General features: G+C 38.6%; 1 protein-coding gene across 6 annotated transcripts in view; it reads right to left on the bottom strand.

Annotated features, from left to right (window-relative positions):
- Tomosyn (syntaxin-binding protein tomosyn) overlaps positions 1-19,546 on the bottom strand; it is an 870,373-nt gene that overhangs the window by 172,975 nt on the left and 677,852 nt on the right. For all 6 annotated transcript variants that reach the window (XM_076202137.1, XM_076202139.1, XM_076202138.1 and 3 more), the window contains exon 16: positions 13,016-13,138. In XM_076202137.1, coding sequence (XP_076058252.1) covers positions 13,016-13,138 — 123 coding nt within the window. The remainder of the gene's footprint in view (positions 1-13,015; positions 13,139-19,546) is intronic.

Below are 19,546 nucleotides of genomic sequence, written 5' to 3'. Positions count from 1 at the left end.
AATTGCAAAGAAATTTGTCGGGAGAACATGACAGTAAGAGGAGAAGATTTGTGTTGTAATGTACTACTGGATATGACCATGAAATATACAATGACTCGGTGGGTCAGTGAAAACACCCATACAGAAATAACGAGAAGCCATCGAAACTGGATTTAATATCTACAACAGAACCTGAAATTGTGGATAAAATCCAATACAAGACACAAATTGGAAAGAGTGACCATATACTCATTGAGACTGAACTAAAGGAATATACATGGAGAGAAATGAAAAGCATAGGAAAGGAAGATTGAAGTACAACAAAATGGACTTTGCAAAATTAAAGAAATTCTTCCACAAAAGTGGAAGAGAAATGGGATATCTTGATGGATAATTACAATGAAGGGGTGAATAGGTACGTACCAAGACAGAAGCTAGAGTGTACATTAATTGCTGGTTCAACAAAAGATGCAGTAAGGCAAAAGATAGAAGGGACAGAGCTTGGAAAAGATGGAGAAAAGATAAAAAAATCTGGAAAATGGCAAGTTTACATAAACTACAGAAATGAGTACGTTAAAGTGAGAAGAGAGGAAAAAAGGAACCATGAAAAAGGATATTATAGATAAATGCAGAGAGCAACCCAAGCTATTCTATCGATATGTGAATGGTAAACTTAAAAACAAACAGGAAATGGTGAAACTACGCCAAGGGAATATGGAATACACAGATGAATTAGAAATGGCTGAAGTCATGCATAATCACTTCAAATCTGTCTTTACTTGAGAGAAAGCACAATAATGGGACAAAGGAAATGAAAGGCGATCTCCCCCCATGAGTGAGATAAAAAGAAATAATGGAACATCTATCAAACCTTTATGTCAGGAAATCACATGGCCCTGATAGAATTGCAAATTGGATTCTAAAAGGATGCAAAGAAGAACTAACAGAAAAAATACATAATAAGTTGCTCACTTAAAGAAGGAAAAATACAAAAAGACTGGAAAAATGCTAACATTGTACCAATATATAAAGGAGGAAACAAGTAAGAACCAAATACAGGCCAGTCTCACTAACAAGCACTAAAGCCAAAATTTGTGAGAGAATCATCAAGAATGGATGGGTAAAACACCTGGAAGACAACAATACAATAAACCCAAGACAATTTGAGTTCAGACAAGGAAGATCATGTACCACAAACTTAATATGTTTCTACTCAAGATTAATAGACAGTGCAAGAAAAGAATGGATGGGCTGATTGTGCCTTCCTGGACTTACAAAAAGTTTTTGACAAAGTACCACACAGAACATTATTTAAAAAACTGAAACATATAGGAGGGATACAAGGGAACTTAATAAAATGGATGGAGGACTTCCTGATTGGTAGAAAGATGAGAGTAGTGCTCAGAGAAAAATATTCAGGTTGGAAAGAGGTGATCAGTGAAGTACCGCAGGGATCTGTATTGGCTCCAATAATGTTTTTGCTATTTATGTGAATGACATGGATGATGATGTGAAATGTTACATAAGCTTCTTTGCAGGTGATGCTAAACTGTTAAGGAAAGTAAAAACTGAAAAGGATTGTGAATCACTGCAGGAAGACCTGAATAAGATATGGAACTGGAGTCAGAAATGGGAAGTGGATTTCAATATTAAGAAGTGTAGCATAATGGAGTTTGGAAAAAGTAAAAATAGAATATCAGGACAATATAAAATTGGAACTAAGGAGGTAAAGAAGGAGAGATCTAAAAAAGATTTGGATGTAATTATCTCACACGACTTGTCATATGATAAACAGATAAACAAAATTGTCGGAGAATCCTACAACTTGCTAGGATCAATAAAAGTGGCATTTACATATTTGGATGAAGAAATTATTAAAAAAATATTGGTCACACATATAAGGCCTAGACTAGAATATGCAGCAACATTGTCATCACCCAGTACCAAAAAGAACATGAAGAAAATAGAAAGAATCCAGAGAGCAGCCACAAAAATGGCACCTGCACTTGCAAACTTGTCATATGAGGAGAGATTGGCTAAACTGTAGTTACCAACTCTGGAGCAAAGAAGAAAGAGAGGTGACTTACTGACCATCTAAAGAATCATGAAGGACACAGAAATACTCGATAGAGAGGACCTGTTAAACTGGGACAAGAGAAGCACAAGAGGACATGGAAAGAAAATAAAAAAAATAGCTATAGAAGAGATATGAAGAAAAACAGTTTTCCACATAGAGTGGTGGACACTTGGAACAAACTGGACAATAAAATAGTGTGTGCAAAAACCATTCATGAGTTTAAGAGCAAACTAGACACTGCGAGATACAAAGACGGGACACCATCAGTGTAGCTCCCCTTCCCGCAAAATACAACTAGGTAAATACACACACAAGTCACACAAATGCTGCTATTAGAACCAATAAATACAGTACTAAACCCAACTAATCTAAATGTAAACCCAGAGGAGAAAAAACTTCCACTATATAGAAAAATATTTGCCCAGCTACACTCAGGCCATTACCCAGCACTAAAACAGCACAAACACAGAACTAGCTTGGTAATAGACACCATATGCCCAATATGCAGTCACCACAGAGAAATCTTATATTGCCTAAGATTTTCCCCATTTCAGATGATGCTTCAAATTCTCTTCTCTGAGTGACCTATGGCTCAACCTGGTAGCCATGGTGAGTTTTCTGGGGAACTGCAAGTCTTCTGCAAGAGATACAAGGGTCTAGATTGATTGAATCAAGCTTTCTATCACTTCAAAGATGGTCAAAAGGAGTAAGCCTCTAAGATATTGGTTGGCCCTGTGGTCTGTTTAGTTTTAAGATGGGATTATGTGTGTCCTTTTCCAGATTCTTTGGCTCTTGTTTTCTGTCCAAAAAGAGTTGAATATGAACATCAGGGATCTTGTTCTTGTGTACAAGAACAGTTTAATATCGACATCAAGGATACTATGACTTTTGGGCTTAGGTGTTTCAGGAAGTAGTAAAAAAAAATCTTGTCTGGTCCCACAGCATGTAAGCACTTTGAGCTCTGAGTAGTTTTACCTGTGTCTTTGTTGGTGAAAGGTGGGGTAGTTTGTGTGTCTAGTGTTATTCTGCCTATATTCTTTGTTATGAGGCACAATAAAAGTCATGAGACTGTGCCCATAAAATAGTAAAAAACCCTACCTGATTTAAATTTGGTTGCCATCCCCTTCTAAGAAGTCACCTTCTATAGTGATACACAGCACTTCTTCTATAGTGATACACAGCACTTCTGCCACATTTGGAATGCTCCCTGGATGTCCCATTCTAAGCATGTCAAGCACCAATTATGACTCGTGCTGGATCTCCTGCATGGTGTCAAAACTGCAACCCTTCAGCTTGAACTTCATCTTGGGGATGAGGAAGAAGTCGCAGGAAGCCAAATCCAGCAAGTAGAGGGGGTAGGGAGCAACAGTTGTGTTGGTACAGAAAAAAAAAAATCAATATTAATAGCAACTGTTGCCTCAAGCTTCACTGAATGGAAATCTGTAGCCCCACAGTTGCTCACAAAGGTCCTTGGGCCCTCCCATTGATCTCTCTGAGAAGAAACTTTGGACTGATGTCTGTGTTGTATTAATGTGGGATAATTTCTATGACACCAGCTGTTAGAAGTAGGAAGAGGGGAGCAGTTGCTGGCTATCAACTCTCCTTATGTGAAAAAGTGGAGGAAATACAGTTGAAGTTGATAGAGAGATATCTTGGGGCCTGTGTGTAGACTTGAGTGTTGGCCCCTGGGAACAATGTCTCCAGTTGGAGGTGAGGATATAGATGATTTTTGAAGATGGACAGCTGGGAGATGATTCTGAGGTCCATCTTTCAGGATCACCTCATGCAGGTACCCATCATTGCCTCCCCCCCCCCTTTTTTTTTTTTTGTTCTGGAAGAGCTAAACATTACTGGAAGATGATGACAAGGTGATCTTTCATGAACATAATCCCTAAAAATCTATAAGAAACTCAACAAAAATGCATGTTATGACTGCTGGATAATCAAGAAAGTTGCAAAGATATCTTAGGGAAGCCAAATGATGTATATGACCTGAACTGTGGTGCAACAAAAGTTACACACTCCATAACTGCAAGGTGAAAACATGAAAGTTTTTCACACATACAAATATGATTATTGCTCCCCTATAGTACCTTTACTTCTGATATGAATGGATTCATAAGACAATATTCAAAATCCAAACAACTACTACAGTCATCCCCTACCCTGTGTTGTAAACAAAAAATGCTGTTCCAGAAATAGCCATATGCAATATTAAAGAAACAAAGAAATGTTGGGGAAAAATTATATAAAATGTAATGAAAAAAAGATACATAGTGTAATGGAAAAATGATAAAAAGTATATACACAATTGCTTAATGAAATGAGACATAACAGATATTAAAGACCCTTTCAAAATGTGCAATGACAAGGATCTAGATAAAGAATTAAAATGATCTCAAGTTGTTTACACATTGGAAGACAAAGAAACAAAAGCTTTGAATTAAATCCTTGAATAAAATGAACTAACTTAAACCTAAACACATGCACCTGCGGCACACAGGAGCATAGATGTTAGGAAATCACATGGACTGGATGGAATTGCAAATTGGATACTGAAAGAGTATGTAGACGAACTGACGGACAAATTATACAAGATAGACTTTTCACTCAAAGAAGGAAAGGTACCGCAAGATTGGAAAGATGCAAACATAGTACAACCACTCCTTGTTTAACGATGACAATTGGGACCAGCGTCGCCGTCGTTAACCGAATTGGTCATTAAGCAAAAGTGTATACATATACGTACATGTACTGTATGTACAATGTCCAGCAATACATGTATCTTTATTTTCATGTATTTTCCCTCTTTAACACAGTACATTAAAGCTTTATTTATTGTTTTGATAGTACAGAAAGCCCTCAAATAATGCGGTATTTTTTTGTTTCGACCATGGGCACAATATAATAGAAAATTAATTATTAATTTTGTAAATTAAAATGTATCAATGTAATATGCAATTTTGTGGGCGGAAATGAAAATAAAAAATACCTTGCTACAAGCAAATATGATAATGAACGAAGTCAGTAGCATAGGATCGGGACGCCATCTTGTCTGTCAATTGATGGCCTCGGTACTTCCGACAGTACCTCGCCAGGTATATATTCTTGAAGGAATGTTATGGAGCGGAGATACATGCATTCCTTCAAGCTGCAAGAACTTTGTATACCCTGCAAGCTGAAAGAGTGGTTGAAAAGCCCGCCAATGTCTCTCACGATGACGACAACGAGGACGAGCCGGATGACATTTAATTTGCAGGTAATGATTTATAAAACATATGTTAGGTTAGTTTAGTTTAGGTTAGACGAATTTATCATCCTTTCATTTCTTCGACGTCGGCATCTATCATAACAAACATGGCGTACCATTCGTCCGACACAACTTCGTTACTTACGAAATCTGTTTTAGCATCTTTTTTGTTTTTTTATTTCCACTCACAAAATTGTATATTACTTTGATACATTATAATTTACAAAATTAATAATTAATTTTCTATTGCTATATTGCACCCATGGTCGAAACTAAAAATTGACCAATACCGGTATATACTGTACCCCAGGTAGTTTTTGCAGCTTGCAGGATGGTAATGTAGACCTAAGTTTCAGAACACTTTACCTCACAGCTAATATCAACCGTACAAGTTCATCTATAACATCATACAAATTTGCCTCAGCCAACTTATCGCACACAACGTCGTAACTTTGGGAGATTTATGTTAAACGAATATTGGTCTGTCATAAAGCCCATCGTTACTCCGCGTTGTTGCTAATCGAGTAGGTCGTTAAACAAGGAGTGGTTGCACCAATATACCTTACAAGCACAGTAGCAAAAATATTCGAAAAAGTTATCAGAAACAAATGGATCAAACACTTGGAAGAAAATAAAATATTAAACCTTAAACAATTTGGCTTTAGAAGTGGAAGATCATGTACCACAAACTTAATGTGCTTTTACTCGAGATTAATTGAGATAATACAAGAAAGAGATGGCTGGGTAGATTGTGCCTTCTTGGACTTGGAGCAGGCTTTTGATAAAGTACCACATAAAAAGTTAATAAGAAAAATTGAAATAATAGGAGGAATACAAGGTAAGTTACTGGAATGGATGAAGGATTTATTAATTGGGAGAAAAATGAGTGGTACTTAGAGACAAAAATTCGAACTGGAAAGATGTCATAAGTGGCATCCCACAAGGCTCTGTATTGGCTCCTTTAATGTTTGCCATTTATATAAATGATATGGATGAGGGAATGAATTGTTACATGAACTTCTTTGCTTATGATGCCAAATTACTCAAGAGAGTAAGCACAGAAGATTGCAGATCGCTACAAGAAGACCTGGGCAAAATATGGAAATGGAGTCAGAGGTGTGATATGAACTTTAACGTTAAGAAATGTAGCATAATGGAATTTGGAAAAAGCAAAAATATAATATCGGGTCAATATAAAATTGGAAACAAGGAAGTCAAAAAAGTTAATTCAGAAAGGGACCTGGGAGTGATTATCTCAAGTGACTTGACACCTGATAAACACGTCAATAATTTAGTTGAAGAGACTTTTAACTCATTATGATCAATGAAAGTGGCCTTCAACTACATGGATAAAGAAATGGTAAAGAAAATAGTGGTTACACTAATAAGACCTAAACTAGAGTATGCTGCAACACTATGGGCACCTAGCAGAAAAAAAAAAACACAAGAAAATTAGAAAGAATTCAAAGAGCGGGTCACCACAAGCATAGCTCTCTTTCTTTACATACTAGGTAAATACTACAAAAGTGGAGCTATACTGTACTGTACTACAATGCTTCATCAATGAAATATGTAGTATCTTTGCACCATCAGAAACTATATCAAAACTTTGGACAAGAATTCCAATGACTGACAGATTGTGAGTTGAATATCAAAAAACAACAATGAAGGAAGTTGAAGAGACACATTACCAAGATCCGAGTTTTACATCATGGTCCTAAAGGAAGAGACAAGTCCTCATCTATGCCTAACTCCCCTAGAGCCCCATACCTTCCCCCTTCCCTCTCCAACAGTGCTATATCACAGGGGCAACAGAGGATAGAAGTGCCGGTAATCTACAGTCCATAACAACAATAAAAACAACAAGTGCAACAATTAGTGACATTCACTACCTATTTACCAGTGTTATTTTTTCTATATATAATTTTAAAATTCTGGTAGGCATATAATTTTAAGATTTACTATTCGAGTTACACATTAATAAATTGCAGGATACTAGCAGAGATTTCATTGCCTTCTTCCATGGAACTTTAAACTCTATAGGGACAATGGCTCATGGCACTGTGAAGAGTACCAACAAAATAATGCCTAGTAACCCTTCCTCCAATCAGGAGATAGTAAGGTAACTTAATATATATTTATATTATCTTGTTATTCTTCTCTGGGTATCAAGCAAGCAAGCAAGCACTCCTTTACCCCACTTTTCTCTTGCAGTAGACCTGTGGCCCCCAGAAAATCAACCAAACCCATAAATTCAGACCACAAAAAGATATTTTGTGTTTCTATGTACCATGGGGGAATACCTTTTTGATGCTTTGTTGTGGCACCACATATTGGAGGATGGTTGGCAAGAGTTGTCCGTAGACATAAGTGTATTTTTATTCACCACACCCAACCCTTACTATTTGCCAGATATGGCTCCCTGTGACTTCTTGCTGTTCCCACAGATGAAGTTCAAGCTGAAGGATTGCTGCTTTGACACATTAGAGGAGATCCAGTTGCAGGAGATCCTTGACACTTTCAATGAATAGGACTTACAGTGAACATTCCAAGCATAGCAGAAGCACTGGAAGTTGTATATTGCTTTACAAGATAACTACTTCATTGGGAATATTTGCCAAATTTAAAAAAAGGTATTTTTTATAGGATCAGATTTTTTTTTATTGTATATTCCATATATCTGGTTTTGCAGGAGAACCTGCAAAAAGGAAGGCAAGTTGGTCCATCCCAGCTTGCCTCCACCACCCTATGCCTATCAACAATAATGACTTCCACTGAAAGGCTCAGGGGTTTGGTTTCCTGACACCAGCCCAAAGATCTCTCTCTCTTTGAACACCTTACTGGAATAAATTGAAGGCACTGGAGAAGGACTACTTGAATCTATGTGATGTAAACAGATTGTATAGGGTGTCATATATGAAAAAGTGAACAGAGATGAGTATAATGGGAAATATACCAACATCCTTCTTAAGATGGTGTCAACATGAGGAGAGAATAAAAGGGGACAGGTTGGAAGAGTATATAATTGAAAGGTAGGGGAGTTGGATGAAATGGAAGATCATAAAGATTGAGCAAGGAGAGCATAAAGAAATACATCAAAGGAAATGGGTTAATGGTAAAGAAGGTAAGGACAGTACAAAACAGGTAAGAATGGAAGACAAAATACAAAGGAAAGATGGGTGGCATTATGATATATATGGGAAGACTAGACTATAGTAAAGAAAAAATACAACCAAAACAAGGAGAGATATGTGCAATAAAGAGGACAGGAATTCTGGTATAGTACATTGCATCTATCTTTCATTTCATGGGTTATCATAACTATCACTGTCAAAGGTAAGTGTATATTCTGACTTGGCTAACCCCTATAAAAGGAGGAAAAGGCCTTTATGTATATGTACATATTATCATTACTATGGGACCATATGATGGGTACCTGCAAGATAGGCATCAGAGACAATCATCTCCCTGCTGGCCATCTTGAAAACTTGTCAACTTTCTCACCGCTATCCAGAGGTGCAGCCCTAAGAGGCTGACACTTGGTCTCTGGACCAGGCCCACAATCCCAATCAATTGTATTTCCTCCACAAAGTTAGTTGAAAGCCAGTGATTACTTCCCCCTCCTACTGTATGATGATGACATAAATGAGCCCCACACTAATACAATGCAATACCTTATTCCCTGAGAGATCTATGGGAGGACCCAAGGACCTTTGCCAACCACTGGGGGGCTGGGGACTTCCAATCAGTGAAATTCTAGGCAACAATTACTATTACCATTATTATCATTATAATTATGGGAATACTAGGATTTGTGAATGAACTAGGGAGAAAGAGCAGAACAGGCCAACCTGAGGTGATTTGGTTATGTTATGAGGTATGTCCTTGAAGGAGTCATGAATTGGTGGTTCCAGAAGCAAGAACAAAGAGCAGGCCAAGGAAAAGTAGGGTCAGTGGGAAGAATGAAGTAATATAAAATTATGGTCATGATGTTGGACGAGCAAAAAATTTGCATGTGAAACAGAGCGAGTTGAAGAAGAATGTATAAACTATGGTAACCTGTTTCAAGAAAGAGGTGCTCCAGGGATATACTAGCAGTATTACTGGGGAAGAAACCAGGAGTGATTTTCATATGGTTTCAATAGGAAGAAGTGAAAGGGACAAATGTGATGGGAGTGGAAAGGGAGTGAGGCTGTTCCTTTCCCATGCCTAGCCAGTATGTTCTGTGGATAATGGAAATTTATGTTGGAAAGAAATTAATTATATCATATCATTATCACCCACAGTCCTCTACTATTACTATAATTACTATCATAATTTGTGATTCCATAGTAAAATTTTCCTTCCAGGTGCATGGTAAAGAATAGTCTCATTTATTCTCTAAATTTTGTTTCAGGCCTTAGGAGCTCACACTTATTGAGGGGTTTGATGACATCTCTGAAAAGTATCAATGGTGAAGAAACAAAACACAAAACATTTCATCATAAGTGGATTAAAAGTTTTTCATCTCCGAAAGATAGAGAAAATGTATTGATGGAAATAGATGTAAATACATACATACACCAAGGGCTTTTTTCCACTTACAAGGAAGGTAGCCAATATTCAAAGGCATAATTCAACTCCCACCCATTCCACCCTCATTCACCACCCCTCTCTCCCTCTCATCTTAGCTCTTCATGTAGAACAGGTCATCCCTGCTTCTTGCCCATTGCCCTGAGTCAGAAGCAATGCAGCATGAAACACCACATCCACAGCAAGGTTGCTTCATTTAATTGGCGAACCCCCCTCTCTGTCCCCTCAAGCAGTAACACTGAAGGAGAGAAATTCCTTCAGCTTGTATCAAAATATCATTCACACTTAACTCCCTTAACAACCCCTCCTATCGCTTACCCACTCCCTTCCACATATAATAGTATAAACCATACACAGCTATTCTCCACTCACACCTATCTTCTGCCTTCTCCCTTTCTTTCTCAACAGACATCCCCCTCTTGCTCAACTCTCCTTTTAACCCATCCATCTCATCTTTGGTCATCCCCTCATGTTCACTCCATCCACCTCTGCCTTCCACAGTTCTTTTACTAATCTTTCTTCACTCATTCTTTCCATATGTCCAAACCATTCCAATACTCTTTCATCAACCCTATCTCCCATCTCCTTTTCCATCCCTGCTCTCCTCTTCACCTTATTTCTCACTCTATCCAACCTTGTAACCCCTACCATACTTCAGATATTTCATCTGAAACACATCTACGAATAAACTTTTCCTCTCCTGCATTCCATGCTTTTGCTCCATACAGCACTGTTGGCCTAATCACCCCTTCATACAACCTCCTCTTAGCATCCATTCCCAAATATCCATTTCTCATTACATTTTTCAATCCCCCAAGGCACTTGCTTCTTTCAATCTACAATCTACCTCCACCTCCACTCCTCCCTTACTCAACACATGTGACCCCAAGTATCTAAAACTATCCACTCCCTCCAGCCTCTCTCCTTTAATACTCACTTCCAATTTGCTGCCATCTTCTCCCTTGTACATCTCATCACCTTACTTTACCCACATTTACCTTCAAATTTCTCCTCTTGCACACCTTCCCACACTTTGTCATTAACTTCCTTAATCCCCCCTCTGATCCTATCACTAGTGCAGTGTCATCAGCAAACAACAACTGGTTTATCTCCCACTTTCTTCCATTTTCTTTAACCATCTCTAATCCCCCTGCCCATTACCCTTGTATTTACCTCCTGCATCACCCCATAATGTACATATTGAACAGCCATGGTGACATAACACACCCCTGACAAAGTCCTACCATTACCTCACACCACTAGCTCTCTCCATTTCTAATTCTAACAAAGGCTCTACTACTCTCATAAAAAAAAATTTAGTGCCCTTAGTAGCATTCCTATTCCATGTATCTGCAAAACCTTCTACAGTGCCTTCCTGTCTACCTTGCCATAACCCTTTCTCAAATCCATAAAGGCTCAAAAAACATACTTACCGTTTCCTAAAGGTTTCTCACATATCTGTCTTACCACAACAATTTTATCCACACAACCCCTACCTTTCCTAATCCCATTCTGTTCCTCTCTTACTCAATCAAAATCTTACCATAAGCCTTCTCAACTACACTCAACAAAGTGATCCCTCTGAAACTACTACACTCACATTCCCCTTTCCCCTTGTAGACAATCAAAAAACAACCTCACAACCCAGTCTACTATCACTTTACCTCTCTTTTTCAGACACTCCACATGACACCCATCTAACCCAGGTGCCTTACCTGCTCTCATCATTTTAATAACTGCTTTCACCTCATCTTTTCTTATTTCTCCCCTCATTTTCCTCATCCATCACCATAATTTTCTTAGTGCCTCCTAATCCAACCACTATTCCCTCCCTATCCTCCTCATTTAGCAACACCCTAAAATATTCTGCCCATCTTCCTCTTACTGCTGCCTTTTCCATTATCATCTCTCCATCTGCATCTTTTACCTTTGCTTCTACTTGATTTGCCTCCCCTTCCCCTCTTAATTTCCTTCCAACACATCTTATTACTTAAAAAAAAAAAAGTCATACATACATACATACATATACCAAGGCTTTTTCCCCCTTCCAAGGGAGGTAGCCACAAAAGGAAAGGCATAAAAACACTCCCACCCATTTCATCCCTAAATACACTCCACACCCCTCCCACCCTTCCTCTCATCTGAGCACCTCCTGGATGACGGGTCATCCCTGAACCCTGCCCACCGCCCTGGGTCAGAAGCAGTGTCGCAAGACACAGTACATCCACAGCAAGGCCGCTTCATTTAATCGGCGACCCCCCCTCTCCGTCCCCCTTTGCATATAAGGATACTTTGCATACTTTGCATACTTTACTTTGCATACTTTGCATACTTCCCCTATTTTACATCTGCTCTCCTTCTTGCCCCCTTTATCTTATGTTTTACCTTTTCTCTTTTTTCTTTTACCCCTCATATATTTCTCTCCTCCTATTTTGTAACCAGTCCGGGAATATTCATTTCTTCTCTTCTACAACCTTCTTTGTTTCATCATCTCATCACTCACTACCTTTCTTTCTATTTCTTCCCATCTTCCTTGTTCCACACACCATCTTTGCACATCTTGTTACTCCCTATTTGAAACCCCCCATTCTTCCTCCACTCCTACCTCTACTCTATCCTTCACCTCTTATTCTTCTCTCAACTTCTTCTTGTACTCCTCTTTTCCTTCTCATTTATGCTATTTACTTTAAGCATCTCCCTATTTTTTGCCCTTGTCCTCTTTCTCCATCTATCCTCCATTCTCAACTTACCTCCCACCAAAAAATGACCCAGTATTCTTTCATTTTCTCCCCTAAGAACATGTACATCCAAAACTCTTCCTACTCTTCTCCTGGATACCACTTTATAGTCCATTAAAGCCCTATCAACCACCCTTCCTTCCACCACCCTCTCCCATGTGTATTTATGCTTGACTTTCTTCCCAAATATTGTCTTAGCTATCATCAACTCTCAAAACACATCTCAACCATCAACTTCTTAACTACAATTTTTTCCTGACATTCCAGAATTCCCAACCAATGTAATTCTTGTAAATCTTCTTAATTTCCAATACTAGAGGAAGAGCCAATATTCTACAGGAAGCACTGAAAAAAAATACAGATAAAATAGATGGTGCAGAATCATAATGATAAACTTACCACTCGGAGAAACAACAACTGAAGATGTTTGTCTTGCTTCCGTCGTTGAAGGTATGGACAGAATCACTTGAATAATTGATCCCAAACTTGTTCCTACCCATAACGTTGGACAGGTTTGAGTGTCTGAAAAAAAAAAAATATATATATATATATATATATATATACATTTACTATTTAACTTGTTTATCTTTACTAATATCATCTAATATGATTAGGTGTGACCATTCCATATATTATGTCATTAATGTAGATGAAGATCATAATTGGTGCCAACACACAACCCTTTACCCTACTAGTTACTTTCCCTCAATGTGACCTCTTATCGTTCACAATTAAGGGAGAGCATTTTATAAGCTATTGCTTCTGCTCTCTCTTTTCAACAAATTAATGTTTATATTTAACTAGTTGTGTTTACCTTGTTGTATTATACGGGAAGGGAGCTATGCTCGTGGTGACCTGTCTTTGTATCTTTCAGCATCTAGTTTTTTCTTAAAATCTTGAATAGTGTTTGCACACACTGTTTCTTTGTCTAATTTGTTCCAGGTTTCTATCATTCTGTGTGGGAAACTATTTTTTTTTCAGATCTCTTCTGTAATGATTTTTTTTTTTTTTAGTTTCTTTTCATGTCCTCTTGTTTTTCCATTGTCCCATTTCAATAAATCATTCTTATCTAAGATTTCCATTCCTTTCATAATTCTATAGATAGTAGGTCTCCTCTTTCCCTTCTTTGTTCCAGAGTTGGTAATTCTAATTTGGACAGTCTTTGTTGATATGTCATTTTGAAAAGAGTTGGTGCCAGTTTTGTTGTTGCTCTTTGTATTCTTTCTACATATAGCGTACATACATATACCAAGGGCTTTTCCCCTTTACAAGGGAGGTAACCAAAAAGTAAAAGGCATAAAAACCATTCCCACCCATTCCTTCCCTAAATACACTCCACTCCCCTCCACCCTCTACCCTCCCTCTTATCTTAGCACCTCCTGGATGATGGGTCATCCCTGCATCTTGTCTACTGCCCTGGGTCAGAAGCAGTGACGCAAGACACAGCACATCCTTAGCAAGGCCACTTCATTAAATCGGTGACCCCCCTCTTCATCCCCCCATGCAGAAAAGGAGAAGACAGGGAGAAATCCCTTCGGGCTGTGTCAAATTTTTCTCACACATACTACCTCACCCCCCATCCCCCACCCATTCCACCTCATGCATCACATCATCCATATACAACCATTCTCCATTCACCCCTGTCTTCTGTCCTCTCCTGTCCTTCCTCAACAGACATTCCCCTCTTCCCCAAAGCCCCTTTTACCCCATCCATCCATCTCATCCTAGGTCACCCCCTCATGTTCACTCCCTCCACATCTGCCTTCCATACCTCTTTTACTAGTTTTTCTTCACTCATTCTTTCCATGTGTCCAAACCATCCCAATACTCTTTCATCCATCCTATCTCCCAACTCCCTTACCACCCCTGTTCTCATCCTCACCTCCTCATTTCTCACTCTATCTAGCCTAGTAACCCCCATCATACTTCTCAGACACCTCATCTCAAACACATTCAAACTCCTCTCTTCCTCTCTTATGTTCCATGTTTCTGCCCCATACAGTGCTGTTGGCACAATCACACCTTCATACAATCTCCTCTTAGCATCCATTCACAAATGTCTTATTTCTCATTACAATTTTTAATCCCCCAAGACATTTACTCATTTCTCTCAATCTACATTCTTTCTCCACCTCCATTCCTCTTTTTCCTGCCACATTTGCACCCAAGTATCTAAAACTATCCACTTCCTCCAGTCTCTCTCCCTTAATGCTCACTTCCAGTCTGCTGCCACTTTCTCCCCTTGTACATCTCATCACCTTATTTTTACCCACATTTATCTTCAGCTTCCTTCTTTCACACACTCTCCCAAACTCAGTCACTAACTTCCTCAATCCCTCCTCTGATCCTGCTACAAGCGCAGTGTAGTCCGCAAACAACAACTGGCTCACCTCCCACTTTTCTCAATATTCTTTAACCATCTCCAATCCCTGACCCACTACCCTTGCATTTACCTCTCGTACCACCCCATCCATGTATAAGTTGAACAGCCAGGGCGACATAACACATCCCTGATGAAGTCCCACCTTTACCTAGAACCATTCACTCTCTCCATTTCTAATCCTGACACATGCTCTACTACTCTCGTAAAAACTCTTGACAGCTCCTAAAAGTTTTCCACCTATCCCATATATCTGCAATACCTCCCAGTGCCTTCCTGTCTACCCTGTCTTAAGCCTTTTCCAGATCCATTAAAGCCCAAAAAACATCCTTACCTTTTCCTATAGCTTTCTCACATATCTATCTTACCACAAAAATCTGATCTATGCAACCTTTACCTGTCCTAATTCCACACTGTTCCTCACCAATTACTCCCTCTGTTCCTCTCCTAATCCTCTCAATCAAGATCCTCCCATAAGCCTTCCCAACAACACTTAACAAGCTAATCCCTCTAAAACTACTACACTCACACTTGTCCCCTTTTCCCTTGTAAAGTGGAGCTATACAGGCACTCCTCCAGTCCTCTGGCACTCTACCCTCTCTCGAACATTAAATAACCTTGCTTCTTCTCTTCTACAGCCTTCTTTGTTTCCTCACCCCACCACTCACTACTTCCTTCTATTTCCTCCCATGCCTTCTTGTTCCACACACCATCTTTGCACACCTTGTGACTCCCTCCTTGAACCATCCCCATTCCTCCTCCATTCCTAGTTCTACTCTATCCTTCACTCCCTCCCACTCCTCTCTCAGCTTCTTCTTGTACTCCTTCTCCTTTTCTTTCTCATTTAAGCAGTTTACTCTAAGCACCTCCCTACCTTTTGTCCTTTTCCTCTTTCTTCATCTATCCTCCACTCTCAACTTACCTTCCACCAAAAAATGATCTGATATTCCCCCACCCTTTGCCCTTAGAACATGTACATCCTTAACTCTTCTTATTTTACTCCTATCTACCACTACATAGTTCATTTAATGCTCTATCTACCAACCTTCCATCCACCACCCTCTCCCATGTGTACTTATGCTTGACTTTCTTCCAAAACACTGTATTTGCTATCATTAACTCTCTAGACATATCTCCACCATCAACTCTCCACTATGATTCTTTCCTGGAACTTCACATTTCCCAACCACTCTGTCTATTGGTTCATTTCCTACCCTAGCATTAAGGTCTCCCAATACTACTACATTGACGTTTCTTCCTAATCCCTCTATGCACTCATTTAAATCTATCCAAAAAGCCTCCCTTTCTTCTAGACTCTTCTCACTACCAGGCCCATATGCACTTACAAACACCCACATCTTTCCTAGTTTCACCTTCATCCACATTAACCTTGAAGAAACCACCTTCCACTCCACTACACATTTACCTATCACTTCACTTACTAGTATAGCCACCCCTTCTCTCCCTCGCCCTCTCTTCACTCCTGAGAACCTCCCAAGTACACTCTCAAACTCACACTCGCCCTTCCCTCTCAACTTAGTTTCACTCAAAGCCAATACATCCATCTTTCTTCTCACAAACATACTACCTATCTCTTCCTTTTTATTCTCATCTGTACCACATCCATGCACATTAAAAGACCCAAACCTTAGGGTACTGGTTGGAAAACTCCTAGACCCTCTTATGCCTTTACTTTTTTAGGAATGTCCCCTGTGGGGCTACAGGGAGAAGGACGCCTAGTCCCAATCCCCATCCCTTTTTTCTCACCTCATTAGATCCAAGTGGGAATACTTGGTGGCTGCATTCTATCCCCCACCACAGGGTAGGTGAAACAAGGAAATGAATATTCAGAGAAATGGTACAGGACAGCAAAAAGGTGTTGGGGGACAGCATAACAGAGGGACAGGAGCAGTATAATAAAAGTGTCATCATTTCTCTGTGACCGGAGTCCTCCTCTATCACAGACATGATGTGTGGCTCTGGTCCTTAGGGGTGCCCCATATAGACCCTAAAGTATCAACTGCATGCATTTTGCCACAACAACATGCAGCTAATACCCCAGATGGATAACAGATGAAAAAAAAGTAAATAGAAATTTTAAAAGAAAATGTAGATCCTGAGAAGGGTAGGGCTAGGCTCATAGTAAATTTCCAGCAAATGGAAGACATCAACCAATATGAAACTTATAAGGCATTCATTAAATATTTTAAGTCGAAGTGTGATCAGGATCCTATCAGGTTTTTGGTTAGAATGATAAAGTAAAAACAAGTGAGTCAGCCACAGAATATTTAGCAAAATTTGACAGATGGTCCAAGGACATGAATTCTATGTTGAAAGATTCAGATTGGATAGAAAGATCCTGTGACAAAATGAAAGTTTCTCAGGTAACAAAATTAATGGCCTTCCCATTGTTGACAAACAGCTCTGATGAAATAACAGCAGAAAAGCTGTATAAAGATCTTCAAGTAACGATGAATTTAGGGGAGGTAGATTATCTTCTTCAAGGTTATAGTAAACCTAAAGCAATTACTCCATATGGGATGACAGTGGGAATGCAACAACAGAAACTAAGAACTCTAGAAGTGATTATAGAAATAGAGGATCTGGACATAAGAGTTAGCACTTCAAGGAATGCTAGAACTGAATGTTACAATTGTAATACCTGGGGCCATAAAGCACATGAGTGTTATGATGAATCTATTTGTGGAAATTGCAAATATGAGGGTCATGATGAATATTGTAGAAACCCACCTTTCTGTTTGTATCATCAGAGGATTGGACATAGAACACAGGAGTGTAGAAAACAAAGTTTTCGTATTCACCCAGAAACAAGAGGAAAACCCTCTGACACAAAATAAAACAACACTACAGAGCTACCCATAGAAATACACATAGACAGTATTGCGTTAAGGATAAGAGTGATCGAAGGGTGAAAGAAAACACCAACATCAAAGATAGTTGTAAACCAACTATAACAATTGGAAGGACTTCTGTAGGACCTCTCATTGCTGGTAGAGTGTTCAATAAACCTATTCAAATATTCATTGATACAAGATCTGTAGTTAATGTTATAACTAGTAGAGTTTTAAACCAATTGAAACCAAGAGTTAATATCTTGGAATCAATCCATTACTCATTGCAAGGAGTAACTGGAAGTCAGTTAAAAAAAATTAGGTTAGGTAGAAATAGAAGTCATCTTGCATAAAAATGAGCATTTGCACATTCCAGTGAAAGTTGTAGAAGAATCTGTTTTCCCAGGAGATTTATTGATAGGATTTGCAACTATGATCTTAGTGGATCTTAGTGAAATCACAGTTAATCCCATTTTTAAATCAACCAGACTTAGAGCCAGTAACAGTAATCAAAGAATCTCTAGAAATAGATAGGAAAGATAACAATTATATTTTAGATAGCGGGGCAGAGCGGTCCAGACCAACAGAAAATAAAGTCTCATATAGTGAACCCAACTCAGATGTTCAAGAAATCCCAGAAATTACTAATTCATCAACTTCAAATGAAGCTTTGCTAATTGTGGAAGGTGGCGTAATAAAATCAATATTATTACACTCCAGAGCAATTAACAGGGTAGCAGTGCAGTTGAAAGGAGTCACTGTAGACTCTGAAATTTTAACCATCCCAGAATCAATTAGATTAAAAGGTTTGAAATTGGACTCAGGGATTTATAAGTCAAACAAGAACATGGTAGAAATATTAGTGATTAGTACTTTGAATAAAGACATAGTCTTAAGAAAAGGTACACAAATAGGATGTTTTCAAGTTTGTACAAAACCCATTAAGATTCTAAATGAGAGCACTGAGGTGGAATCACCTATGTCATTAATCTGTTCAGTTCAGGAAGAAACAGAATTGGGAAAGAAATACAGAAATCAACTAGAACCTACTAGTTGTCCCAAGTTGGATGAAAGCTTAGTTGCTTTACTCTTGAAGCACAATAAAGCAATTGCTTTGCTGGGGGACACCTTAGGCAAAACAACTGTTTTAAAACATCAAATTAAATTAAAACCAGGGACTCAACCTATCTATATACCTGCCTACAGAGTACCATATTCTAAACTAGCCATTGTAGTTAAATTGATCACTGAAATGTTATCGCAGGATATTATTGAACATAGTAAAAGTGAGTCGAATTTCTCTCTGTTTCTGGTGCCAAAATCAGACAGTACTATGTGTCCAGTTACTGATTATAGGAAATTGAATAAGCAGACCATATGCAACCAATTACCATTACCAGTGATATGGTAAATAATTAGAAGTTTGGTAACTGAGAATAAGTATTTCAGCACTATACATATCAAGTCTGCTTTTTGGCAAATAGAGTTGCATGAAGACTCATGAGAGTTCACAGCATTTTCTACTCCAACAGGATGCTATGAGTTCAAATGAATGCCATTGGGTTATGTAATAGTCCTATAACTTACATGAGATTAATTAATACAGTTCTAGATGGGTTGTTAGGAAACTCTGCCAATGTATTTGTAGATGATATTTTAATAGTTTCCCAAACAGTGGCTGAGCATTTTAAGAAATAA

The sequence above is a fragment of the Oratosquilla oratoria genome, chromosome 18, assembly GCF_046742065.1.
Source record: "Oratosquilla oratoria isolate Oo_2021 chromosome 18, ASM4674206v1, whole genome shotgun sequence".
Taxonomy (NCBI): domain Eukaryota; kingdom Metazoa; phylum Arthropoda; class Malacostraca; order Stomatopoda; family Squillidae; genus Oratosquilla; species Oratosquilla oratoria.
The sequence above is the reverse complement of the archived record's forward strand: the minus strand, read 5'-3'. Positions and strand labels throughout refer to the sequence as shown.